Here is a 26,781-nt window from a genome sequence, read left to right on the forward strand (position 1 = left end):
CAGTGGGGTGAGTGCTCCCCTGGGCACGGCCATATGCAGGCGTCCCGAGGCAGCCCAGCCCAGCTTCTGCCCTTCACGTGTCCTCCATGGCCTGAGCGTGCCCGTTTAGAAGCACAGCGGGCAGACGGATGATCTGGGGGACTCGCACTGGGCCTGGTGTGGCTGGGGGCAGGGCCCTTCACCTCCCCAGACCACAGCCTCCTTGGTCCTCTGACAACACAACAGAAGGCCCCAGTTGGGTGCTAGTGTGTCTCGTTCACGTCTCTCCAGCCCACTTGCACAACGCAGAGAGGGTAGGCCTCAGGCTGGGGCCTCGGTGGGCAACGTGGCTGGAATTTTATCACAACATTCTGTTTTCATCAAATATTTTTAACAGTTGACAGTGCTTTTCAAATTACACTTAGGATGTAACGTTTCCTTTTTCAGAAAACTATATTAACGTGTAAAAAGTGAGTTGAGTTGAAGGAAAATGCTAAGCAGCATTATTTGGGGTTGGATTCAGATACGGAGAAATATGAAAATGGAATGCCGCTGGTGGAGGTTTGAGAAACAGATATTGAGGAGAAAGTGGACTTTTAAGGCAGCTGGCTTGGGTTCGAATCCCAGCTCTGCCAGCTCGTGATTATGTGGCCTTCTCAGGATATCCTCTTTAGTGAAATGGGGATGCGTGGTCCACCCTGGAGACTGTCAAGAGGGTCTGATGAGATGTTGCTTTCTCAGTGCACGTGGTGCTTTCCGGGGGAAGTTCGGGGTGGCCCACCCACTCTGTGTCCTCGCCTTCCCTCCCCTGCCCCAGCCTCTCTGGCAGCATGCAGAGCCTGTCCTCGGGCAGCAGCCCCGGATCCCTCACGTCCAGCCGGGGCTCCCTGGCCGCCTCTAGCCTGGACTCCTCCACCTCGGCCAGCTTCACCGACCTCTACTATGACCCCTTCGAACAGCTGGACTCGGAACTACAGAGCAAGGTGGAATTCCTGCTCCTGGAGGGGGCCACGGGCTTCCGGCCCTCGGGCTGCATCACCACCATCCACGAGGACGAGGTGGCCAAGACCCAGAAGGCAGAGGGAGGCGGCCGCCTGCAGGCCCTGCGCTCCTTGTCCGGCACTCCAAAGTCCATGAGCTCCCTGTCCCCCCGTTCCTCGCTCTCCTCCCCATCCCCGCCCTGCTCCCCTCTCATCGCTGACCCCCTCCTGGCTGGAGACGCCTTCCTGAGCAACCTGGAGTTTGAAGACCCTGAGCTGAGTGCCACTCTTTGCGAACTAAGCCTTGGCAACAGCACCCGGGAGAGGTACCGGCTGGAGGAACCCGGAACAGAGGGCAAGCCGCTGGGCCAAGGTACAGGGCACCACATCCGGAGGGCGGGAGCCTCCAGGAGAGAGGAGGGTGGGAATTGTGCTCGGGTTTGAGTTCCAGACCCCAGTGATAATTATGGGCAACGTGGTTTTGGTTTTTTTAAATTAATTAATTTATTTTATTTTTGGCTGCATTGAGTCTACGTTGCTGCGCGCGGGCTTTCTCTAATTGCGGTGAGCGGGGGCTACTCTTTGTTGTGGTGCCCGGGCTTCTCATTGCAGTGGCTTCTCTTGTGGCGGAGCACGGGCTCTAGGTGCGTGGGCTTCAGTAGTTGTGGCATGTGGCCTCAGTAGTTGTGGCTCGCAGGCTCTAGAGCGCAGGCCCAGTAGTTGTGGCACACGGGCTTAGTTGCTCCGCAGCATGTGGGATATTTCCCAACCAGGGCTCAAACCCGTGTCCACTGCATTGGCAGGCGGATTCTTAACCCCTGCACCACCAGGGAAGCCGCTATGGGCAACATTTACTGACTGCTTTCTGTGTGCCAGATCGTTACATGGTATATTGATTTATTTATTCATTCAGTAGGTATTTATTATGTGTTTACTATGGTCTGGGTCTTGAGCGAAGTGTTTTCCATGGTGGGTTCATTCAGGCAACAGATATTAAGTACCTCCTGAAACTAAATGCCAGGTCCTGTGCTAATGGGTGTACATGGATTCATTCATTCTTTCATTCAACTGATATGCCATGTGGGCTAGTCACAAGGATACAGCGTGGAGGACTGACAAGGTCCTGGTTCCCGTGAAGCCTACATGCAAATGAAGGCACAGACAATAACTGTACAAGCAGACGAATAAAAGCGCTAGGAAGAAAATAAAACAGGGCAGGGCTTCCCTGGTGGCGCAGTGGTTGAGAGTCCGCCTGCCGATGCAGGGGACGCGGGTTCGTGCCCCGGTCCGGGAAGATCCCACATGTCGCGGACCGGCTGGGCCCGTGAGCCATGGCCGCTGAGCCTGTGCGTCCGGAGCCTGTGCTCCGCAACGGGAGAGGCCACAACAGTGAGAGGCCCACGTACCGCAAAAAAAAATAAATAAATAAAACAGGGCATGTGATGGAGCCTTTCAGGTTGGGTTAGGGCTGCCAGTTCAGATTGGGTGGTGAAGGAAGGCGACATGTGAACGGAGCCTTGAGCAGTGAGAGGGAGCCAGCCTTGGGAGAAGCAAGAGCAAAGTCTCTGAGGCTGGAGCAAGGGGCTGCAAGAGGGGCCAGAGGGAGGAGATCTCCAACAAGGCAGAGAATTGGGCAGAGTACGGGTTGTGTAAGGTAAGGAGTTTACGTTTTACCCTCATTGCAGCAAGGATCCGTGTGACTGTTTGAAGCCGGGGAATGATATGACTCCCATTCTGCGTGGGGTCAGAAAAGAGCATTATGGTGCGGACTGAGATTCAGGTCGGAAGCTGATGGTGACAGCTAAGATTTATTACAAGAAAAATCTCTATCTTTAGCAGCAACCACATAATAAATTATAATAGTTAAAATGCATTGGGGTGCATTATGTGGTGAGCAATGTGCTTTATATGATGAAATAGGTTAATTCCATTATACCCATTTCACAGATGAGGAAACAGAGGTTCAGAGAGGTGCTTCCCCAGCAGGTGGGGAAGCAGGGATTGGAATCTGGGTGTTTCTGACCCCAGAGCCCAATCTCTTTATCATCATGCTCCCCTTAGGACATGAGGCAGCTCTGTGTATTCATTCCTAAGAATGAATCTCTTTATCATCATGCTCTGTGTATTCATTCCTAAGACACTCCTGGTGCTTGCTGATGCCATCATGCCTATGGTATGAAGGTCAGGACTGAGCAGGGTGATTTATCAAGTTCAGGTGTGCAAGATAACAGGCACCGTTAGGTTAGGCATACTTACTCACATAAGCCTCACAACACCACTATGAGGTGGGGGCTATTATTATCCTCCTCTTACAGACTGAAAGGAATGAGACTCAGCAAGGTTAAGTGACTTGTCCAAGGTCATTGTCACTGCTGTGAAGCGGTGAGTCAGGACTGGCTCTAGGACCACCTGCCCAGAACCCACAATGAGCCATGTGCCAGCTCTGTCGGCAAAGGGTTCCTGGTCCTGGCTCCCGTGAGGCCAGCTAGAAGCTCAACCCACTTCAGCCCTCAGCTCCAGGAATGGGTGGGAGGGCTGCCGCTGCACCCAGAGCTATCAGTTCCTTCGTGTGCAAGGGCCAGTGGGAGCAAGGGGGAAACGATGAGATTTCCCAGTTAATTAAAGGCTCTGCTGGGTGCGTGTCAGCCGCTTCCTTAGAAGAGGAGCTGAGAGATCCCTGGGGCTCCCTCACCGGGAAGGGAGTCTTGCCGAGTGCCCTCAAACAAAAATAAAAACAGGCTTCCTACTGCAGCCGGTGGCAAGCTTCAGAAAATTGTTCCCTGGAGAGGAGGGGTGTGCAGGTGGTACCCCTAACAAGGGTCAAGAAGCGTTCCCGGCGCTCCCTGTCTAAAGGCTGCGATAAGCTGGCTCGGGGATGCTGGGACCCCAGCCGAGTGCAGGGAGCGACCCCCATCCCCCTGCCTCCCGCCACGACGTTCGTGCAGCTTGGGGGCCAGAGCCTGCTCGCGTCTCAGGTCGGCGTTTCTTCATGCCACCTCCAGAAGCGTTCCCCGCTGCCAGCTGATGCCGGGCTGAGCCCAGACACTAAGCAGGTTATGCGACTAGTGCCACTGTTCAGTCAGCAGACAAATTAATCTCCTTAAGTGGTTTAGTGGAGGGTGGAGAGGGGTGGGTCCGAAGGCGGGAGGTCTCCAGGGCTGCAGCAGCAGACGTGGGACACAGGCTGGGAAAGCCACGCCCACATGGCCCCTTGGCTTCTCCCAGGCTCACTGTCACCATCCCCATCCCCAGCCCCTTCTCTAGTCTGCCCACCCCCCGCCCATGTGCCTGGCACACAGGGAAGTGCTGGCCGTGAGTCTGAAGCCCCTGAATCTGTCCTTCCCCTGCTGCGTGGAGGTCAGGAGCTGTCCTATTCACCTTAGTAGCTCTGAACTTAGCAGTGGACCTGGCACACCGTCAGCGCCCATTACTTGGGGAAGGAAGGAATGTGCAGTGTGTGCTGAATGCTTGGGCCTGAGCCCCGGGTAGAGACTTCTGAGGGCCTCTGTCAAGGGCAGGGGAGATGGGCTGAGTTAGGAATGGAATGGGATAGGCGAGTAGGACAGCCAGTACTTACGTCCTTCCCTTCCTCCTCCTCTTGCCCCTCCCAAGGGGGTCCGGGGGCTGTTATTTTGCCCCAGGTGTGTAGGGATCGATCTAGAAGACATCGCTGTAGTGATGGGAGTGATAGTCGTAGTAGCTAAGGATGATGGTACTGACTTTTCTAGAGCACTTCTCCTGCACCAGGCTCTGTACTAAGGACTTCCCTTTATCACCACATCCAGTCTTCCCAACAGCCCTGCAAGGCAGGTATTATTATCCCCATTTTACAGATGAGGAATGCAGGGCTGAGAGGGAGTAAATCGGTGTCCCACTGTCATGAAGCAGTATGTGGCAGAACTGCGATTTGAACCCAGGTAGTTTGGCTCTAGAGTCTGAGACGTTAAACACAGAATCACATGCTACCCTTTCCTTCACCGCAAAAAAAGGCAGAACCTTGCTGTCAGGTTCAGAGGTGGCTGGATTTTGGTGGAACCATGTTAGGACAGTGAGGGGATCAAAAGATGTATTGTGACGACAGTATCCTGATGTCTAAACCCCGCCTTGCCATCCTTCCTTTTTTCCTCTCTTCTCGCAGCTGCGAATAAGGCTCAGGGGTGCGACCTGAAAGTGGCCTGTGTCTCAGCTGCGGTGTCGGATGAATCCGTGGCCGGGGACAGTGGTGTGTATGAGGCTTCCGTGCAGAGGTGGGTCCCTGAGTCTTGGGAACTCTGAGTATGCAAGGCCCGGGCCTCCTCAGGTGTGTGGGAGGAACCCCCAGGAGGGTGGTGCTGAAGAAGCAGACTGCTTCTCCTCCCGGGGCTGGAGAGGCTTCACATTTGGGTGACTGCTAGTTCCGCAATTGCTATTAAGGGTGTATGGCTAGAGGAGCAAGTATTAGAGAGAGCACAGCTGCTGCTTCAAGAGAGGGATCCGGAGTAGTTGTGGGCAGGCAGGGTCCACAGGGAGGCTGAGCAGACCCAAACCTTCCTCCTTGAGGACCCAGCTTCTCCCTCCCAGAGAGAACCCTGTCTCTGGAAAATGACTTTGGCCCCTGGTCACTACAGGGAAGCCTGACTCTCTTTCTTTCCTGTGTTGCTTTCCAGACTGGGTGCCTCAGAAGCCGCTCCTTTTGACAGTGATGAGTCAGAAGTAGTGGGTGCAACCCGGGTTCAGATTGCCCTGAAGTAAGTGGCAGGGAGGGCGGGACAGAGGGGCGTGGTCTGTGCAGGGTCTCCTCCTGGCCTGCGGCGTCTGCAGCATTTACCCCCACAGCTGCCCAGCGTGGCAGGCAGAACCAGCGGGGCCTGCTGACAGCTGTGGGCTCCTAACTAAAGGGGGTGGAGTGGGGGGGGGTCTCTTTCCATGCCTCCCAGTTCCCCATTTCACACAGGTTTGAAGACCTTGTAACTTGCCCGGATTCACTGAGCTGGCCGGTGGCAGAGCCAGGCAGGGACCAAGACCTCCTGCCTTTTGGTCTGTTTGGTCGTTGTTGCCACGGCTTTGGTCTTATCATCTCACCTGGACCGAAGTCAACCCTTGGGGGCTGCAGCCCAGCTTTATTGTTTTCTCTTGATGCAGGTTGGCCCCAATATTTTTTAAACTAGGAATTAACTGCCGGTGTTTAAATGTCAGGAAGTTTTCTACAACCTCTGGCTTCTCTTTAAAAATTCAGACCGACAGCTCTGGACCTGCATCCCTGCATGGCAGCAAACACTGGGCCTGTGCTTCCCAGCTCGCCGCAGTCCCCAGAGCAGCCAGCAGCCGCATCTGTGATTATTAAGGGAGGGAGAGAGAAATGCGTTGCTAACAGGGGCTCCATATGCCCCCTTTTCATTTCAGGTACGACGAGAGGAATAAGCAGTTTGCAATATTAATCATCCAGCTGAGCAACCTTTCTGCTCTGTTGCTGCAGCAAGACCGGAAAGTGTGAGTGTGTAGCTGATGGGCTGTATGTTATCCTCTCCCGCTCTGCGCCCATCCCAGGGGACACTCTCCTGCTCTGTTCTGCTCCAACAACAGGCCCCGTAAACCTCTGTCGGTATTTAGTGCCCATGACTGTGATGCACGGTGTCAGTGCCGTGAACGTGGATGCAGGCAGGGCAACAAACACGCTCACTCTAAAGAGGAGCGCCCCAGACAGCTTCAGACCTTCCGCATACGCGTCCTGAGCCCCTGCCAGGTGCCAGCACTAGGGAAGGGGTGGCGAGCAAACCTTTGCCCTTGTAAACTTGAAGCCTGATGAAGAGGAAAGTCATGGCCTCTTTCATCTGCTCTAAGCTCGACTGTTCCACGCAGAAAGAGCCGGACCTGCCTTTCTGAAGAGCCGGCTCCCATCACTGTGCTTCTCTTGGCAGGTTGTGATGGGTGTTACCTTACACTTGATGATACAGCAAAGACCTGCGCTGTCTGCCTCCCAGCTCAGTCCTGTGCAGACCGGGTTTATGATTCATTGAGTTCGTCTGCCTACATGTTCCTCCTTTGCTAGACCATAGGCCTTGAGGGCAGCAGCAGGAGCCTATATTTCTGTGGCCTGCACCCAGCCAGCGTCTGGGGTGTGACACGTGGGAAGGAGGAAAGCAGGCCGGAAAACAGGCAAAACAGAAGGGAGACAAGATTGATTGGACACTGGACTTGTGTGCAGTCTTCGCTGTTACAAACAGAGCCGGGATGAATAACCTTCTGTGTAACTCACTGGTACTTGTGCAGCAGTATCTGTGCCTAGAAGCCAGCTGTCTGGGTCAAAGGGTGAATGCATATGTACCTTTGTTAGGATTGTCACCTTCCCCGCCGCCTGAGTTGTGGCATTTTGCCCTCCTACCAGCGGTTGTATGAGTATTCCTCAGTGTTAACAAGCAGCCTCTCAGATCCTTCTGTTCACAACAGTTTGCACACCGTTGGCCTCAGGCTCCACAAGCTTTGAGGGCCTCGTGATTGGGGGATTCAGTAGAAGGAAAAGCAGCACATTGTCCTTGGGGCCTTTATGCATCCCTCATGAATAACTGCATAACTACTGGAGAAATTACAAACTCTTGTCCGCTGTTGTTTCCATGGGGATTTGCAGTAGCCGTTTAGCCTAACACCTGAGCCCCAGACCCGGGCTGACCTGACCCAGGCTCTCCTGTGTTCTGTCCCTCTAGGAACATTCGCGTGGCTATCCTTCCCTGCTCCGAGAGTACCACCTGCCTGTTCCGGACCCGGCCTCTGGACGCCTCGGACACCCTGGTGTTCAACGAGGTGTTCTGGGTGTCCATGTCCTACCCAGCCCTTCACCAGAAGACCTTAAGAGTCGATGTCTGCGCCACCGACAGAAGCCATCTGGAGGCGTGCCTGGTGAGGACTGTGTCTGTCTATCTGTGCAGCCTTCTGTCCTTCTGGGAATTGGTCCACCTTGCACTTCAGGAAGAAGGCTTGGAGAAACACAGCTTGTGCTATCAGCCCAGCCTCTCTTGGGTTCTAGGCAGGGGCTCTTCCACAGATGAACAGCGTTGTTCCCAGACTTATTGAAAGCAGGGGAAGGGGGAGCGGGAAGCTCCTTTTTCTGCCGTGGAATTGCAGCGCCACATCCCTTGTGCCTGAGGCTGAGTCACCAGCCTTCCCCACTGTGTGGCCTAAGACTCTTTAATTCTGCCTGTTTCCTTATCTGTAAAACCAGCTAACACTGGCTACCTCACAGGTGGTTCTCTGAGGGTTAAATGAAGCACTAAAGCAGTGCCTCTCGAACTTTCATGTGCACGCAGGTTACCTGCGGCTCTGGTTAAAATGCAGATTCTGATTCAGCAAGTCTGGGTGGGCAGGCAGCAAGATTCTGCATTTCTGTCAAGCTGCCCCGTGATGCCAGTACTGCTGGTCCCCGTAGCAAGGATGTAAAGCAAAGTGTCTGCACACGCTAGGTCTCACGGGAAATCAGTTCCCATCCCTTTCCTGCTTGGCTAGGGTTCATAACAGCGTCATTGCCGTTTATGTTGTTGTCACTGCTCACAGTGATGCAATAGCTTGTGTCAACTGGATGCAGTTTATATGCTGGGCTCTGAGCTAAGCTCCTCACGTGTATTATCTCTGTTGATCCTCACTACAATCCTATAAAATAGGTAACTGTTACACCAGTGAGGAAACCGAGGCACAAAGAATTTGCCCAAGGTCACACAGTCAGGAAGTGGCAGGAACAGAGTTAGAACCCAGGCAGGTCCACCCATGTCAGACCCTAGATGTTCTCTGTGTGCCAGCACAGTGCTCCCTGGAGCCCCCAGGTGGGATGGTGACTGCAGGGTTTGGCAGGCAGGGTGGGTGCTGCTGAAGGCTGGAGTGGAAAGCTTTTCCAGATCCAGGCTCCAGGGAGTTCCCTGGTGGCCAGTGGTTAGGATTCCGGGCTTTCACTGCCGTGGCCTGGGTTCAATCCCTGGTTGGGGAACTGAGAAGACCCACAAGCTGCACAGTGCAGCCAAAAAAAAAAAAAAAAAAAAGCACATATATATATATCTACCTAGATAGGTACAGACACACACACACGTGTGTATATATATATATAAAAGGATAGGGCTTCCCTGGTGGCACAGTGGTTGAGAGTCCACCTGCGGATGCAAGGGACACGGGTTCGTGGCCCGGGCCGGGAAGATCCCACATGCCACGGAGCGGCTGGGCCCGTGAGCCATGGCCGCTGAGCCTGCGCGTCCGGAGCCTGTGCTTCGCAACGGGAGAGGCCACAACAGTGAGAGGCCCGAGTACCGCAAAAAAAGAAAAAGAAAAAAAAAAAAAGAGAATTTTTATTTATTTATTATTTATTTATTTTATTTATTTTTGGCTCAGTTGGGTCTTTGTTGCTGCGCGCGGGCTTTCTCCAGTTGCAGTGAGTGGGGGCTACGCTTCGTTGTGTTGCACGGGCTTCTCATTGCGATGGCTTCTCTTGTTGCAGAGCACGGGCTCTGGGCGCGCGGGCTTCAGTAGTTGTGGCGTGCAGGCTCAGTAGTTGTGGCTCGCGGGCTCTAGAGCGCAGGCTCAGTAGTGGTGCTGCACGGGCTTAGTTGCTCCACAGCATGTGGGATCTTCCCGGACCAGGGCTCAAACCCATGCCCCCTGCACTGGCAGGCAGATTCTTAACTACTGTGCCACTAAGGAAGCCCCAAGGATAGAATTTTTAAAATAAAAATGAATAAACAATCCAGGCTCCTCCAGTGAAGCGTTTCCTTAGCCCCGAGCATTCCTAAATGAGAAGAGACTCAATCCTTTTTCTTCTCCTAATTGGATGCCTTTTATTCCTCCTTCCTAATTGATGTCTGGCCATTGCTGGTTGCCATGGCAGCAGCCAAAGCGCTCATCCCGCCGTGGCTTGTCTCCGTCCACGGCCAACGGGAAGCCTCTGTTCCCGTGTCCCGTGGGGACGTGAGTGTTAGGCTGTTGTGTATTGGTGGCTGGAGGAGGAAAGGAAGTGAGACAAGAGGAGGAAGGGCCATAGGCTCCCAAGCACAGTCTCCCCGCACTGCTGGGTCTGTGGAATCCCTGGTCTGTTTTGAGCCATTTAACCAGCCGGGCAAGGACAATAGTACCTTATTGTACAATAGTGTCTGCGTGTCTAGCACTGGGCTAAGAACTTTGTGTGCAGTATCTCATTTAATCCTCACGACGGCCCTGGGAAGCAATATTAGGATTATCTCCATCTGACAAATAAGGGATCAAGGCCCAGAAAGGCTAATTAACCGGCTCAGATCATCCAGCGAGTAGGTAGAGAAGTCTGGATTTGAACAAGGATTCCAGCATCTTGACGTGTCATCATCGCACTATCCTACTGGATTATGGGTTTGGATGAATACTGCCTTCCCCAATATCGTGGGCAACAGTTCCACCAAATGCTTTAGGGTGGCATCGCAGGAGTCACAGGCTTTGCAGCCGGATCCTGGTTACTCAAGCCCTGACTGTGCACGTTCTGTAAAGGCAGCCCCCTGCCCAGGCCCCACTCATATCCCATGTCTCATCACAACCGCCCCCTTGCCCCTTTCTCACTTTGCCATCCCCACTTGGCAAAAACCCAGCCCCATCAAAGTGAACCCTCCCCTCCTCTCCACCCGTGCAATTGGAGCAAAACGCACACACCACCGCCCTGCAGTGTCATTTTAAAATCGTGGTCACGAATCTCCCGTGAGCCCTCTTGCTGCCCAGCGTTTATACTGTGTCTCCCTGGACCACTTACTGTCCTGCTTGTCTCAGTGACAAATTCTTATCCTCTCCTCTCTCCTTGCCCTTACTCTCCCTCCGCTGAGGCCCTCCCTTCACACCCAGTTCTGGAAGAGTAGAAGGAACCCCACAGCTGCCACGCCGCATCTACCTCTCCTCGTGGGCTCTGCTGTTCTTACCAGAGCTAAGGATGCGCCCTCCCCACTCCCATCTAGGGCCATCCTCTCTCAAGGGCGTCACGCCAACCGTTACTCTTTTGCTCTCTCCTGTGTCTCCAGTTTTCCCTCCTCACTGGATCTGGCCTGTAAGTATGCCAACATACTGTTATTTCTCCCCTGCTTTAAAAAAAAATTTTTTTTAACCCCATTTCTTCCTCCCGTTACTACATTATTTTTTTCCTTTGCTCTCTAGCAACGCGTGAAAGAGGTGTGTGTGTTCTCTCTGTATCTCAGTCCACGTGGGCTTTTGCCCTCATCGTTCCACCAGAAATGTGCTCATCAGGGACCTCCTTGTTGCTAAATCCGGTGGCCGGCTCTCCATCCTTGTCCCTCTTGGCCTGCCTACAGCGTTTGGCACAATTGCTCACTCCATCTTCCTCAGCATCCTTTGCCCTGACTTGGCTTCCCAGACCGCTCGCTCTCCTGGCCTTCTTCCCCCATCACTGGCCTTCTCTGTCTGTCTCCTTTGCAGATTCTTACTCATTTCCCTGACCTCTCTCTGTTTGAAGGCCGCAGAGCTCAGGCCTTGCTCCTCTCCCCTTTTCTACTTGGCATGCACTGCTTCAGTGATCTCGTCCTATCCCCTGGCTTCAAACACCATCCCATGTGATGGCGCCCTCCTGGGCCTTTCCACTCTTCTCGGCGTTGTATGTCCGCTGCCGGAATCCACATCCCCTCTTGCATGTCCAGTAGCCATCACCAGTGATGTGTCCACAAGCACGCCTCTGATCTTTCCTCCCATGTCTTCACTATCTCAGCTGAAGGCAACCCCATTCTTCCACTGCCCAAGCCAGAGACATCAGGGTCATCCTGGACCCCATTCTCTCATATCCCACCTCCAATCCTTCAGGACCTCCTGGAAGGTCTGCCTTCAGGAGATCCCCAGATTCCAACCACTTCTCTCCGTGCTCCTGACCTACTACCACCTCTCGCCCAATGGTTGCAGAATCCTCCACTGGATCCCCCTGTTTCTGTTCTTGCTGCCCTTCGTCTTCTTTCAACACAGTAGCCAGGGGCATCCTGTTAAATTGAAGATGACTGCATGCCACTCCTCTACTTGAAGCTTTAGGATGGCGTCTGTCTCCACCCAGAGTCAACACCTGGGCCTTTGCCTAGCCCCCCAGGCCCTCCAGGGTCTGCTCCTTGTCATCTCTTGGATTTTATCCCCAAGACTCTTCTTCCAGCCTCCTTTTACCCCTTGAATACACCCGCACGCCCCCTTCCCCAGCGCTTCGCACTGCTGTCCTCTCTAACCGGAATTCTCTTCTCCCAGATACTGATGGGCAAATCTCACTCCCTCACCTCATTCTGATCTTAACCTGAATGTCACCTTCTATGTGATGACTTCCTTCCACCCTATTTAAAATCACATTGCCCCCTCCACTCTCTTACCCCCTCCTCTCCACTTTCCCTGTATTTTCTCTGCAGCACTTTACATCACCTCATATTCCTCTATATCATAGGTATTAGCGTATATGTTATTTTCACATTTTATCATCTGTGAAATCAAGATGCAGTGTATACTAGATGGGAAGTCATAGTCTAATTGGCAACTATTTTTCTTTCTTAGTGGTACATGAAATAATAATACACTTTATAATCGATGGCATCTTAGACTCTATGAGACACAGTATAGAAGTTACTTATTGATTATCTGATTCCCCCAGACTGGAATAGAAGCTCATGAGAGCAGGGATTTTTCTCTGCCTTAAATCCTTCCATATCCACAACACCCAGAACAGTGCCCGGCACACAGAGGCTACTTGGAAAATGGGTGTGTGTTGAATAAACGAATGAACAAATGCATAAATGCCATCAGAGTGCATCCAGTTTACTGAGGTAGACCATTCACGCCTATGAGCCGGCCTAAAATTGACTGTTATCTTGTTGGAATTAATGTAGCCTGGAGAACTCTCTACATCACTACCTAGGGATCTTCCTTATTTTTTGTACATAGCGATGTAATATTCCACCCTATAGATATATTACAGTTTATGCCTCCAGTCCCCTGTTTCTGGAGCTTTGAGTTGTTTTCCTTGACATCAGTCCTGGTCATGATGTTTTCTGACTCTGACACCAAAAGCAAAAATCAACAAGTGGTACTACCTCAAACAAAAGCTTCTGCACAGCAAAGGAAATCATCAACAAAATGAAAAGACAACCTACTGAATGGGAGAAAATATTTGCAAATCATGTATCTGATAAATATTTAAAGAACCCATACAACTCAATGAAAGAATAAGTTAGTGAACAAGTGAGTTATTGGAAAATGATCAGCACCTAGCCATTTCTTCCTGCCAGGAAGCTTCTGTCTCACCTGGAGTGGTGTTTTGCATACTGCCCCCAGAGTACCTTGTCACCCCCTGGTTGTGCTTTTTTTTCCCATTCTCCACAGGGAGGCGCCCAGATCAGCCTGGCTGAGGTCTGCCGGTCCGGGGAGAGGTCGACTCGCTGGTACAACCTCCTAAGCTACAAATACTTGAAGAAACAGAGCAGGGAGCCCAAACCAGTGGGAGCCATGGCCCCCATGCCAGGACCTGAAAGCACGGTGAGCTGGGCCACAGCTTTGCACCCTTCTCCTGCACGTGCGGCACCTGGCTGGATGGAAGGAAAAGCCTCTCCCTGAATTGGAGATGGCTGGACATCAGAGGTGGAGTAATTATTAGAAGAAACTGAGTCTCAGAGACATTAAATAATTTCCTCAAGTCACACAGGCTTCCTCATCATAGACACCATTCAGTATGAAGACTCTTCCTCTAGGAAGCCTTCCCTGAATACAGCCCCCAAGCTAGCTTTGCCACCATGCCTCTGTTCTCAAACATCCAGCACTTATCTCTCTCATAGTCCTTCCCAGATTGTTTTGTTATTGATGGTTTATGGGATGGTCTCCCTGACTACACCATGCTCTCCTTACAGCCGGAGACCTATAATTCCGTCTCATGCAAACACTAAACTTGGCTGTCTTCCAAACTCTGTCTGTACATGCAGAGGTTATTCTCCAGAGAGCTGCCAGTTAGAAGAACTGAGGACTGTATTTCCAATTTGTGTGACTCTACAGCAAGACGCTTACCCACTCTGGTCTTCAGTTTTACCCTCCGTTCACTGGGAGGGTGACACACTCTGATTCCTGCCGGGTGGGGCTATGCCCATGGTGTACAGATGGACCCATCAGCCTTTGTCTCTGCAGGATGCCGTGTCTGCTTTGCTGGAACAGACAGCCGTGGAGCTGGAGAAGAGGCAGGAGGGAAGGAGCAGCGCACAGACCCTGGAAGACAGCTGGTAAGTGAGGGTGTCCCTGGGAACTGACCTGGCTTGGACCTGGGCCCAAGGATGAGATCCCCAAATACCAGGGCAACCAACAGAAGTGTTCCTCTGTGGAAACGGAGAACCTCTCTCCCCGTGGGTTCTCTATAGGCAAAAAGGCAGTATATAGTCTGATACAGTAGTTCCCAAAATCCCTTCCCAGTTTGTCATTTTGTGTTCCAGGAATTACTCATGCTAGTTCACATCTAATATTAGAGTTTGTCTTGATGAACTTACATTTATTTTGGTTAAAAAAAAAATTCTTAGGAAGCTTTATATTACTAGAAGTGGAAATAAGTATAATTTGTCATAAATTGAAGATTCCTCAGTAAGGAATTGCAGTTGACTGCTAGAAACAGAGAGCAGAAATAATGGGCTTAAACAAGATAGAAGTTTACTTCTTTGTTACTTAAAAAGAAGACTGGGAAAAGGCATTCCAGGGTGCATCTGTCAGCCCCATGATGTTACTGGGAACCCAGGCTCTTTCTTTCATTCTGCTTTGCTGGCCTTATGTGTGACCTCCACCATCAAGGCTGCTAAGCACAGAATGGCTGCGGAGTCACCAGCCATCAGGCAGGCATCAGGAAAGAGGAAAGACAACAGAGTCTTCCTGCATGCCTTGTAACCAAGGAGCGTTCCTGAAAGTCCCACCCAGCAATTTCTACTTGCTTCTCATTGGCCAAGCTTAGCTACTTGGCCTACCTAACTGCAAGGGAGACTGGGAAATGAGGTCTCTTAGTTGGCACAAAATTCAGGATTCTGTTACTAAGGAAGAAAGTAGGAACGGATATTGAGTAGGCCATGAGCCAAGTCTGCCTCAGAAGGTAACTGTGGAAGATTAAGCGTAATGAAAATACAACAAAAGTATTCAAGTCTAGCTGGGTATATTGCTTGCCAAGGTTCTAAGACTAAGGTCTCCTCTCCCGTTGTTAAAAAGGAAGGTCAGTCAGTGTTTCAGCAATGTAAAAGGCATGCTACTGCCCAAGAGAGACTTCCTCCTTGATGTAAACAGGTCTGAAGGAGAAGTGAACAGGACACAGCTTTCTCACTGTGTGATCAGTGTTCTTTAGTCCCTTGTTTACCCACAGAAGGGTCTTATGACACACTTTAGGAAACAGTGATGTAGACTAGGGTTCAAATCCTAGCTTCATCATTTTTTGTGTAACCTTAGGCAAAGCATTGTTTTTGTTTGTTTGTTTGTTTTGTGGTACGAGGGCCTCTCACTGTTGTGGCCTCTCCCGTTGCGGAGCACAGGCTCCGGACGCGCAGGCTCAGCGGCCATGGCTCATGGGCCCAGCCGCTCCACGGCATGTGGGATCTTCCCGGACCGGGGCACGAACCCGTGTCCCCTGCATCGGCAGGCGGACTCTCAACCACTGCGCCACCAGGGAAGCCCCGGCAAAGCGTTTTTAATCTGTGTATTGCAACATAATGTACATACAGAAAGGTTGACTTAAGTGTACAGCTCAGTGAATTTTCGGAAACAAAACTACCCGTGAATCCAGTGCCCAAATCGAGAAGCAGAGCGTCACCGGCTCTCCGGGAGCCCACACATGCTTCCTCCCAGTCCCCGCCCTCCCCCTCAAGAGCACCCACTCAGGCAAGTCTTTTTGACCTTGTCTGATCCTCACCTGAAAAGTGGGGACATCACACCGACTGTGTGGGGTTATCAGAAGGGACTGAAGGAAAAGCCACTGATGAAGTGAAAGCGCAAAGCTCGTAGCAGACACGCAAGAAACAGCAGAGATTCTTAGCAGTAACTTGAGGAGCAACACGGATAACTACCAGCTGGAAATGAGCACAGCCTAGGAACCTTGCCATCTGGAGGAAGTGTGTGTAGTTGTACTTAAGTGCATGTGCTCTGAATCCAGACAGATGTGAATTTGGAGTCTCACTCATCGAACTCCCCGTGGTAGATTCTAGGGCTGGGTGAGGCCTGAGCATCAGTAAGTTTAAAAACTTCCTGGGTAATTCTAAGGTGAAGCCTGGGCTGAGAACCAGGCTCTGACCCTGGTTTCCCTATCTGTGAAATACAGATTTAAGAAATAGCCACTACACATGGGGAATTTTGTAGACTCAAAAAATTACGCATGCTGAGCACTTAACACAGACCCTTACTCACAGGAAGCACTCAGTGACTCTTCTGTTACAGCCCTTGATTATACGTTTGGTCTCACACGAAGCCTTTCCTTAGTATCTTTTACTCTGGGGGTGAGCAGGTGTTTTCTGGAAAGGGCCAGATAGAAAATGTCTGCTTTGTGGGCCATACGGACTCTGTTATATCCATTCAACTCTGCCATTGTAGTGTGAAAGCAGCCATAGACGGTACCTACACCAGCCACCGTGATTCTGTCATTGAAGCTTCATTTACAGACACTGAAATTTGAATTTCACATCCTTTGCATACACCATGAAATTTCACTCTCTTTTCGATTTTTTTTTCAGCCATTTAAAAATATAAAAACCATTCATAGCTTGGACCTTGCACTGTCCAAAAACAGGCAGTGGGCTGGATTTGGCCCACAGGCTGGCGCTTCTCTTCCTCCACGTGATAAAGAATAGGACAAGGTTCCTGAATTTTTGTATGTTCGTACGTTTTAGGATTCTCTCTAAATGGTCTCAGTTTCTCTCTTTCCTTCTTTGTCCCACTCCATCTGTGTCTCCCCGCTTCCTTTTCTTTCCCTCCCCTCCTCCCCCACCTCCTTCTCTCTCTCCTCTCTTCCTCCCACCCCCCCCACCCCACCCTACCCCACCCCCCGCTTTCTCTTTCTTCTGTCTTTTTCCCTCCCTCTTCCCTCTCTCTCCTTCTCTCTGGCACACTGCAAAGGTCTGATGCCGGAAATAGGCCCAGGACCTGTCTTCCAAAACCCTGGCACAAGATCAGTGGTTTCCGCCAAATTCCAAGCTTATGTTGAGACTTTTCACGCCATCTCCTAGCAACCACCTTCTGTTCTCTCTCCCTTTGTGGCCCCCTCTCTCCCCACCCCTTGCCATTCAAACTTCCCCAGACACTGACTTACAAAGAGGGCTGGGAATCCCAGAGCTGCTATACTGGGGTAAATCCATCTGCAGCCCCCTCCCCCCAGACTGGAGGCTTCTTTTGGTCCTGGAATGTTAACTAGCTCTGCTGTGCCGGCTCAGCTCTGGAGTGGAGGGCTCCAGAGACTGGCCCTCAGTTCTCATCTCCTCTCCTTCCCCCTCGGCACCCAAGGCCCAAAGGAGGGGTGCCATTGTTACTCCCTCCTTTTATTTGTTTAGGTTTCTTCAGTGCATATAATCAGAAGACTCGGTCTTTTTTTAAGATCCACGAGCAAAACAGAACCCTTAGAGGATTAGAAAATATAGAAGAATATAATCACAAACAACGCTAGAGTGAAAACCCTTGTATTTACCTCCTCGGGGACTTGTGTGTGTGTGTCTAGGACAGAGGTTGAGAAGTGGCCTAGCTGAGTCCCAGGGCATGTGTGTTTTATATTTTACCAGGCACTGCAGAATCATTCGCAAGTAAGATTGTCCTAGGAAATGCTCCACCAGCGGTGACTGAGAGTACCCCTAAAGCTACATCCTCTCTGATACAATATAATTGACGAGTATCTAATCAAGAATATGTACGTGTTTTGTTTTAGCAGATGCTGCTAAATTGACTTCAGAGTATAAATTGGCTGCTCTAATGAACACTCCCCACAGGAATATGCCTTTTTCCCAAACCCTCACTTCATATTATCAGATATATATTTTTAAATTTTTATTTATTTTTGGCCACTTTTCCAAAGGGTGCAAAGATGTGACTAATTATTTTTCTCTTTACAATTGAGGGGTTTTTTTTTTTTTTCCCTTCCTGGAAAATACTTAAATCAGCTTCTTAGTCACAAAGAAGAGACTTCCCTAGTGGTTGAGCGCTTCGTGGAACTGAACAAACTTGGATTGGAAACCTGGCTGCACCCCTGAGTGGCCTGTGACACTGGACAAGGCCTACCCACTCTCTGATCCTCCGCTTTTGAATCTGTACAACAGAGACAAGAGTGTCTTTCGGTGTGGTTGTGAGACCTCCGCGAAGCACCTGCAGTTCATTAAGCCCACAGTCAATGCTGGTTAATGATGTGGCATCTACACAATCCTCACTAAGGTGCTCCCTGTGAGCACTCATGTTTAATGGCTCTTTTATGAGTAGATCAAGGTGGCTGGGGGGGGACTTCCCTGGTGGCGCAGTGGATGAGACTCCGCGCTCCCAATGCATGGGGCCCGGGTTCGATCCCTGTTCAGGGAACTAGATCCCACTCGCGTGCCACAACTAAGGAGCCCGCATGCTGCTACGAAGGACCCGGCAAGCCACAACTCAGGAGCCCTGGAGCCGCAGTTAAGGAGCCCACGTGCTGCAACTAAGGAGCCCACCTGCCACAACCAGCAGCCGGTGCAACCAAATTAAAAAAAAAAAAAAGGCCAGTGGGGAGAAGCCCCTCCATAGCGATAGTCCCCATCTAAGTGCAACGGAGGTTTTCATCGCAGGGCTGGGGATGGAGAGCCAAGATCTGTTCTCCCTGTTGGGAAAATCCTAAGGGAGATTTTATGTTTATCCACAGTCTCACTGAGCCAGCTAACTAGGTGTCAGATTCTCTGCTTTTGGCTGGAATTCCTCCAGCTCAGTATGGTAATACTGTCTCATGCTGATCAGAACCCTGGCGGTTATGTATGTCTTTGCAAAGTAAAGATGGGAATGGAGATAAATTACTAATTAACAAATTCCGTCCATTTGTCACACCAACTCCTTCCAACTCTGGAGCCCAAGGAGAAAGGATAATTATGAAGAGTATCACCAAAAATAAAGTCTCTTCAACAAATGGTACAGCCACCCCATTGGCTATCCATATAGAAAAAAATAAATTTTGAGTACCATGGACAAAAATTAATCTGAAGTGGATCATAGAGCTAAACATAAAAGCTGAAACTATAAAACTTTTAAAAGAAACTACCAGAGAAACTCTTTGCAAAGACTTCTTAGGTACAGCATAAAAAGTACAAACCATTAAAGAGAAAAACTGATAAACTGGACTTTATCACAGTCAAAAGCTTCTGTTCTTTGGAAGACACCATTTAGAAGAGGAAAAGGCGAGCCAGAGACTTGGAGAAAATATTTGCAAAGGATTCCTATCTAGAATATATAATGAACTCTTACAACTCTGTAATAAAAAGACAGCCCAATTTTTAAATGGGCTAAAAATTCTAACAGACACCTCGCAAAAGAAAATATGTATGGTCAATAAATGCAGGAAAATATTCTCAACAGGAAAGTGAAAAGTTAAACCAGAACGAGATATGAGTACTCACTCAGTTGAATGACTAAATTTAAAGATTAATAATACCAAGTATAGGTGAGGAACCAGAATTCTCATAATATTACTGCGGGAATATAAAATGGTATAACCACATGGGAAAAACATTTAATCACTTATACTTACTGTCTGATCCAGCAATTCTACTCCTAGGTATATATATATATATATATATCTGTAATAGTCTGAATTGTGTCTCCCCAAAATTCAGATATTCAAGCTCTGACCCCAGTACCAGAGAACGACTGTTTTTGAGGACAGGGTCTTTAAAGAGCTGATTCAGTTAACACAAGGCTGTTAAAGTTAGGGTGGGCCCTAATCCATTGTGACTGTTCTTATAAGAAGAGGAAATTTGGACACACAGAGAGATACCAGGGACACACATACAGAGGGAAGACCACATGAGGACACAGCATGAAGGTGGCCATCTACAAGTCACAGAAGGAGCCCTCAGAGGAAACTAAACCTGCCCACACCTTGATCTTGGACTTTAAGCCTCCAGAACTGTGGGAAATAAATTTCTGTTGTTAAAGCCACCCAGTCTGTGGTATTGTGTTATGGCAGCCCTAGCAAACTAATACAACGTCCAAGAGGAGTGAAATCCTATTTCTACACAGACTTGTAGGTGAATGTCTATAGAAGCTTTATTCATAATTTCTAAGAAATGGAAACAATCCAAATGTTTATCACCTGGTGAGCAAAGCATAGTCTATCCATCCAATGGAAGATTACTCAACAAGAAGAAGGAGTGAACTATTGATACTGTGCCACCTATATGGATGAATCTCAGAGACATGATGCTGAGAGAATGAAGCCAGAGACAAAAGAGCACATACTGCCTGATTCCATTTCTATGAAACACAAGAAAAATCAGATTGAATCTTTAGTGACAGAAAGCTGATCAGAGGTGGGCTGGGGCTGGGCAGAGTTTAACTGGGAGAGGGTACAAGGGAACCTTTCAAGGTAATGGAACATTCTTTATCTTGAGTGTGGTAGTGGTTACACAGGGGAATACATTAGTCAAAACTCATCAAACTACACACGAAATGCATTTTGTTACATGTAAAATATACCTCACTAAAATTGATTTTTTTAAAAAAGTGTCCTCAATCCTGAAAATGCTTGGAAGCCCTGCCCTGGATGCACTTAAATGGCAGGTGAACAGATGAAAGTGGGTAACCAAAGTGCCTTGTCATCACAGGAGGTGCGAGGAGGGGACCAGCGAGAACGAGGCAGCAGCTGAGGAGGAGGAAGAGGGGGAAGGGGAAGAGGACGTTTTCGCTGAGAAAGCCTCACATGATATGGATGAGTGCCCAGCGCTAAAGGTAGGGAGGGCTGGGGACATGGGAAGGGCTGTCTTGGGGAAATAGCCCTCAATCCTTGAACCTGGGCAATCAGAAGAGGCTCGGGGCTAAGTCTCATGCTCCAGCATCAGGGGACAGGCTTTCAGAGTGGGATGACCTGCAGAAGGTTGTGTAGGAGTGTCCCTGCCTGGAATTGGGGTCATTTCGGTGACAGTAAGCCAGGAGAAGTTGACTCATCCCCTCGTCTCTCCTGCCCTCTGCAGTTCCCAGTTTTCTGGGCAGACCTCAGTCTTTGCAGGCAGGTGGGTCTGGGTTCAAAGGCCAGCTCTGCTCCTTCCTAGCTGTGTAGCCTTAGGCAGATGACTTCATCCCTCTCCAGCCTTGGTTTCCTCATCTCTAAAATGGACACAGTAATACCAACCTGGCAGGTGCGTTCTAAGATTTTGAGTGAAAGGATTTCTCCATTTGGGTCTGCCCAAAGTGCAGTAGGAAAGAGGTTCTAGTCAAGTTCCCTTCGCCTCCTGCTTCCCTGCTGCACCAGGGTTACATGATACAACAGGCTTCATGCTCCAGAGAGATCTCCATGTTCTTTGACCTGCAGGACTCCTGGAAGTAGAGCGCCCCATTGTGTCTGAGCCGGGCACGTGGGGCTGGAGGGGCAGGTTGTGCACTGCACAAAGGCGCCTGACCCCTGGGGGCGGTGTGCAGCGGGGGTGTGAGAGGAGAACCTGGGCCTGCCTTCTGACTGCCCCACACCGAGGGGAAGTCTTTCCGTAGTTTCTCCAGCCAAAGGGGGTGCCTTTTCCAAAATCACATGAAGGCCCTGTTTTGGTGAATCAAGGCCCTTCATTTGGGTGTTTTTCTTTACCTCTGCTGGTAACTACTGTGAAAGGACAATAGAAAACCTGATCTCCTAGTTTAAATAACGAGATCTGCTAGTTGCCTCCATAACTCCATGAAAACATCTTCGGTTCTTGGCCAGGGCCGTGGAGGCCTTGGCTATGGCTTTGATAAAATACGGTTGGTCTTGAGGGTGTGAAGTCCGGGACTTCGGTGGGTGAGGTACCTCTACTGCTTACGTGAGCTTGTTAGGGGACTGAACATCTCCCACTGGCCCCAGCCCACAGGTGTCAGGGAGGACTGGGGGCCAGTACTCGGGGCCTTGGGCGCTGTCCTGGCTGGGCTGGGGCCGCAGAAGCCTCTGGCTGTGACTGAGGACCAGAGGCAAGGTGACAGGGGTGGGGAGCAGCTGCGGAGGGTGCCCGAGACTCTGTGGATACCGGTGGCCTCACAGTTGTGACCTCTCCCTCAGGTGGACAAAGAGACCAACACGGAGACCCCGGCCCCATCTCCCACGGTGGTGCGGCCCAAGGACCGCCGGGTTGGTGCGCCATCTCCAGGGCCATTTCTTCGAGGCAGCACCATCATCCGCTCCAAGACCTTCTCCCCGGGCCCCCAGAGCCAGTACGTGTGCCGGGTAAGCAACCATGTGGCGCTTTCCTCCCCCAGAGTGCCTGCTTCTCTCCCAGTAGCCGAGAGCCCCGGTTCTCACACAGCTCTGGGTGCAAGTTCCCATCACGCTCACCTTGCGTCCTCGTCGGAGCCTGTTTCCTCATAATGTGAACAGACCGACCCTATGGGGTTGCTTTAAGGATTTGAATTAGCTAAAGCCTGGGAAAGCCTCCATAACCAGTACAGGGCCAGTGATTTTATAATTCCAGCCAACTCCCCCCTCCTCCTTGTTTACACTCTGCCCTGCCACACCCCTTGCTGAGATCAGACTGACCCTCACCATCCCTGATGGGCGGGCAGTTCCTCCCCTTCCAGGGCAATTGCAGCCTGCAGCCTGAGGTTACAAAATAGCAACAGGCCTGTTATTACTTAGTCATGGGTTTAGGGGGTTTTTTAATTGAACTTTTTGCTAACAATGAAAACTTAGGAAATTCAATTAAAAATTTTTAAAAATGAAGAGGTTTCGAATAAAATTCCAGTTTCTCTTGGGAAAAAAAGGGACTGTCTGGCCCCATGGGCTACACATTCTGTCACAGACACAACTGGCTGGAGCTGAGCAGTGAGGGCCACTGCCCTTGGAGGGGTGGAGGGGCAGGACTTTCAAGTTCACTGTGGCCTCCACCTGGCCCTGTTTAACCTATTTCGCTTGCTGACCTGCTCTTTCAGGCCCTGCTGGATTTAGAAGCCGTGCAGTAGGCTTGGCCCCCTGATCCCTTTGCCTTGCTATCTAATTAGTCTACCCCGTCTGAGGGGTCATGCTGCTTGCTGGGGCTACAGAACCAAGACCCTGTTCCTGACGCCCAAATGACATGTCGACATCCTTCCTTACCTCCTACCTTCCTTACCTCCTACCATGAAGAACCAACGAGCAATAACCAGAAGCATAAACAGAACCTTCCTGCCTAGTGTGCCAATAAGTTGTCACAGGAAAGGCCCATGGAACCTGCCCCACCTCGTCAACCTGCCACCCACCTGCCTATTGTTATTGGGGAGGAGGAGAGGATATGGAGGGTTCGATATCTGATATTCGGTATCCAAGGCCTCCAATTATAAGCTTGAGTAGGGAAGGTAATTTTTTCATAATATGACAACTTCACTAATTTACTGGCTACTTTTCAAATTAGTCCCCCCAAAACATTCCCTGTAATACCTCCCAGAAATAACGTAAACCTCTTCCATCTAGGTCAAGTGTCTAGCTAATATTTGAGCTTGTAAGCATCTGAAAAGACAATGTGAGCACCTGCAATTTAGCTGCATATCTTGCAAAAGGTACAGGGTTTCCTGCAGTCACTGAATGTGATTACTGCGGCCTCTCCCGTTGCGGAACACAGGCTCCGGACGCGCAGGCTCAGCGGCCATGGCTCACAGGCCCAGCTGCTCCGCGGCATGTGGGATCTTCCGGGACTGGGGCACGAACCCGTGTCCCCTGCATCGGCAGGCGGACTGTCAACCACTGCGCCACCAGGGAAGCCCTGAATGTGATTATAACTTGAGGGAATTCGTGAATCACAAGTGAAGAATCCTGCAGTTAAGCCAGCACACAGCTGAAGAAGAGGAAAATCCAATCCATGTTTCAAATGTGCATAACTTGAAGGACTTAGAAAAGCCCTTAGGATAATGGATAATCTGCTTCTGGCAAAATTACTGACTTTATGAACGTGCAGTGGAAATCAAACACAAAGTGAAGAATGTCACTTGTTGGAAACATCACACCAAAAGAAATGAGTGTTTGATTCATCCTTTGTCATCAGGATTTAGAATGCAGTTGTAATTTTGTCAAATGGAAAATATGAAATGTAACTTCTGAAAAGTGTTTCTGTTTTCCAACTAAAAACTCAAACTTTTTTCCCCTAGTATTTACAATAAAACTCTGGCCTCCTGTGTAAATGGATTCGCCTTAGGTGGCCTTTTTCAGGATTGGCATCCTTGAATAACAAAGAGCTCCGGTCCCATTTATTACGCATCTTTAGCATGCCTAGCACTGTGCTGGGCCCTTCCCGTATTTTATTATCTGGACCAGTTTCCAACCCTGCAGGGCTGCAGATTAAAAAATTCCTAGTCTGCATGGATCACCTGCCACAGGCAGAAACAACCTTTCTGGGACTTCCCCGGCAGTCCAGTGGTTAAGACCCTGCCTTCCAATGCAGGAGGCGTGGGTTCAATCCTTGGTCAGGGGACTAAGATCCCACATGCCTTGGAATGTGACCAAAAACACGAGAAAAAAAAACAAAGAAAAGAAAGGGTATTTCTTAGCAAAGCCGTATATTTTTCCTTCTTTGTTTTCTGACTACACTTGAGCCCAAGCTTATTGGTTTCTTGTAGATTCTTACTTAAGGCTACAAGAAGTAGCCAATGGTACAACATCCTGAATTTTTTCGCTATCATTTCCCTTAAAACTCTATAGGCGTGCAGTCTGTCTCTCGAGATACAACAGGTAACAAGTGTATCCCTCTGGTTTTCACCCACAGAATGAGCATTCTCACATTCCCAACAGGGAATATTGGTGTCTGTGCTGTGCCCCATCCTACCTCCAGTACACAGCCAGCTCCCTGTCTTCCGGTCTGTGGTTTATAGCACCCCACTCCCCAGTACCAGGTCCTGTACTGGTCAGGGTTCTTAATAGCAAGCAATAGAAACAGACTGTGGGCAGTGGATGCGGGGTCAGCACTGATTCCTCCGCCAGACTCCTACCGCTGCAGGAGGCCAGGGAAGCTCCAGCCACTGCTGCTGCTGCCACTCCTCCACCGCTAAGGGCTTCTCCCTGAGAAACCAAGAAACACGGATGCTCACGGAGCAGAAGAGAATGGCCTGGTTAAATCCAAGAGGCACAGTGACAGAGAATTGGTCCAGCTAGCAAGACCAGAGCAGTTGCACTTAATTGTCAGAGTCTAGTCCCGTGCCTGCTTCTAGCTACAAGGGAGGCCATGAAAGCAAGGCTCTGGTACTTTCTGCTTAATTCGTGAAAAGTGGGCTTCGTCTTCCACCATGAGTCGTAAGAGGATGGTAATTAGATTAGCAACCCCTCCCCCGGCAATCCCTTCTGACCTGATGCCACACGTCTCCACATCAAGTACCCTCTGCTGGGTGTCCCCTTCTTTGGTCCTCAGCATGGCCTGGTGAGTTTCCTGGACTTGGGACCCCACTGGACTTTAAATCCGTGAGGGGTAGAGATGGTATATTATACTCCCCACAGCTCTCCCCTACCCCTGTGTCTTTAACACCTACGTATTTATCAGTAGTGCTGGCATATGTGTTGGTCGGCTCACTTTGACCTGAAGGATACAGTCCTTCCAAAATTCTCATTTCCCTGTAGCTCCCTCTGACTGCCAGTTATTTCACCTCTCTGCTCCTCAATTTCCCTAGCCATCAGATGGAAATAATAACAAAAAGGCAACGATATTCTCTACCATGTCTGAGATCAAGCACAGTACATCTTTAATAAAAAGTTAAATTCAAGGACTTGATGTAGCTTTCATCGCTTTTTTTTTATAACATGGTCTTTAGTACATAAACAACTACGATTCGGGATTTCCCTGGTGGCACAGTGGATGAGACTCCACGCTCCCAGTGCAGGGGACCTGGGTTCAATCCCTCATCGGGGAACTAGATTCCACACGCGTGCCGCAAGTAAGGAGCCTGCGTGCCGCCACGAAGGAGCTGGCGAGCCGCAACTAAGGAGCCCGCCTGTCGCAACTGAGGAGCCCACGTGCTGCAACTAAGGAGCCTGCCTGCTGCAGCTAAGACCTGGTGCAACCAAATAAATAAATAAATATTAAAACAAAAAACAAAACAGCCACGACTTAATAAGCATCAGTTGTCCTGACACATATTCTAGTTGGTATGACACATATTCTGTGAGTGTCACCTATAGATTGAAACAATGTAGGATAAATCCCCCTTCTGATATGATATCCAGCCCGTCTATTTGTATGAATCCACCCCAGTCAAGATGGCCCACCCCTCTGTCTGTATATTCGTTTCATCTCCGAGCCCTACATGCATCCTGGGGGCCGGAAGAGAACATGGCCTTGGAGTCAGACAGACGGGACCTTGAACGCTTGTTCGGATACTTACCAGAACATTTCACTGAACATGAATGAAATGCTCACTGCATGACTTAATAAAAGTGTGTTAATGTCTCCAGGCCTCAGTTCCCTCAGTTAGGATTGTTTGAAGATTAAATGAAACCGTCAGTAAAGCCCATGGCACATAGTAGGGGCTCCGTCCATGGGGCTGTTATGGTTACTGTTGCCTATTTCTCATTCTGGTTGAGCCACTGCCTAGTGTAGTAGCTATTTCATCAACATAGCGGGACTATTAATATCATTATCACTAATAATTATTAATAACCACAAAAATGACGATGTGGACGGCTTCTCAGAAGAGACCTGCAGCAGTGAGCTGCCAGCTGCCTGAATTAACAGACTGTAGCATCAGCCTGTGGCAA

General features: G+C 50.0%; 1 protein-coding gene across 6 annotated transcripts in view; it reads left to right on the forward strand.

Moving 5' to 3' along the window:
- The window catches only part of WWC1 (WW and C2 domain containing 1), a 169,469-nt gene that overhangs the window by 117,828 nt on the left and 24,860 nt on the right, over positions 1–26,781 (forward strand). For 3 of the 6 annotated variants that reach the window (XR_004023980.2, XM_089909644.1, XM_022595150.3), the window contains exons 11-19: positions 797–1,332; positions 5,098–5,206; positions 5,606–5,686; positions 6,342–6,428; positions 7,640–7,832; positions 13,281–13,433; positions 14,073–14,164; positions 20,720–20,843; positions 22,135–22,299. Coding sequence is in view for 5 of the 6 variants with exons in the window: in XM_089909644.1 (XP_089765770.1) it covers positions 797–1,332; positions 5,098–5,206; positions 5,606–5,686; positions 6,342–6,428; positions 7,640–7,832; positions 13,281–13,433; positions 14,073–14,164; positions 20,720–20,843; positions 22,135–22,299 (1,540 nt within the window). In the remaining variant the exon portion in view is untranslated. The other 3 variants (XM_089909645.1, XM_089909648.1, XM_089909647.1) reach the window with 3 other exon arrangements.

Source organism: Delphinapterus leucas, chromosome 3 (genome assembly GCF_059928025.1).
Source record: "Delphinapterus leucas isolate spDelLeu-1000000601 "Yukka" chromosome 3, BTC_Dleu_Yukka2, whole genome shotgun sequence".
Lineage (NCBI taxonomy): Eukaryota > Metazoa > Chordata > Mammalia > Artiodactyla > Monodontidae > Delphinapterus > Delphinapterus leucas.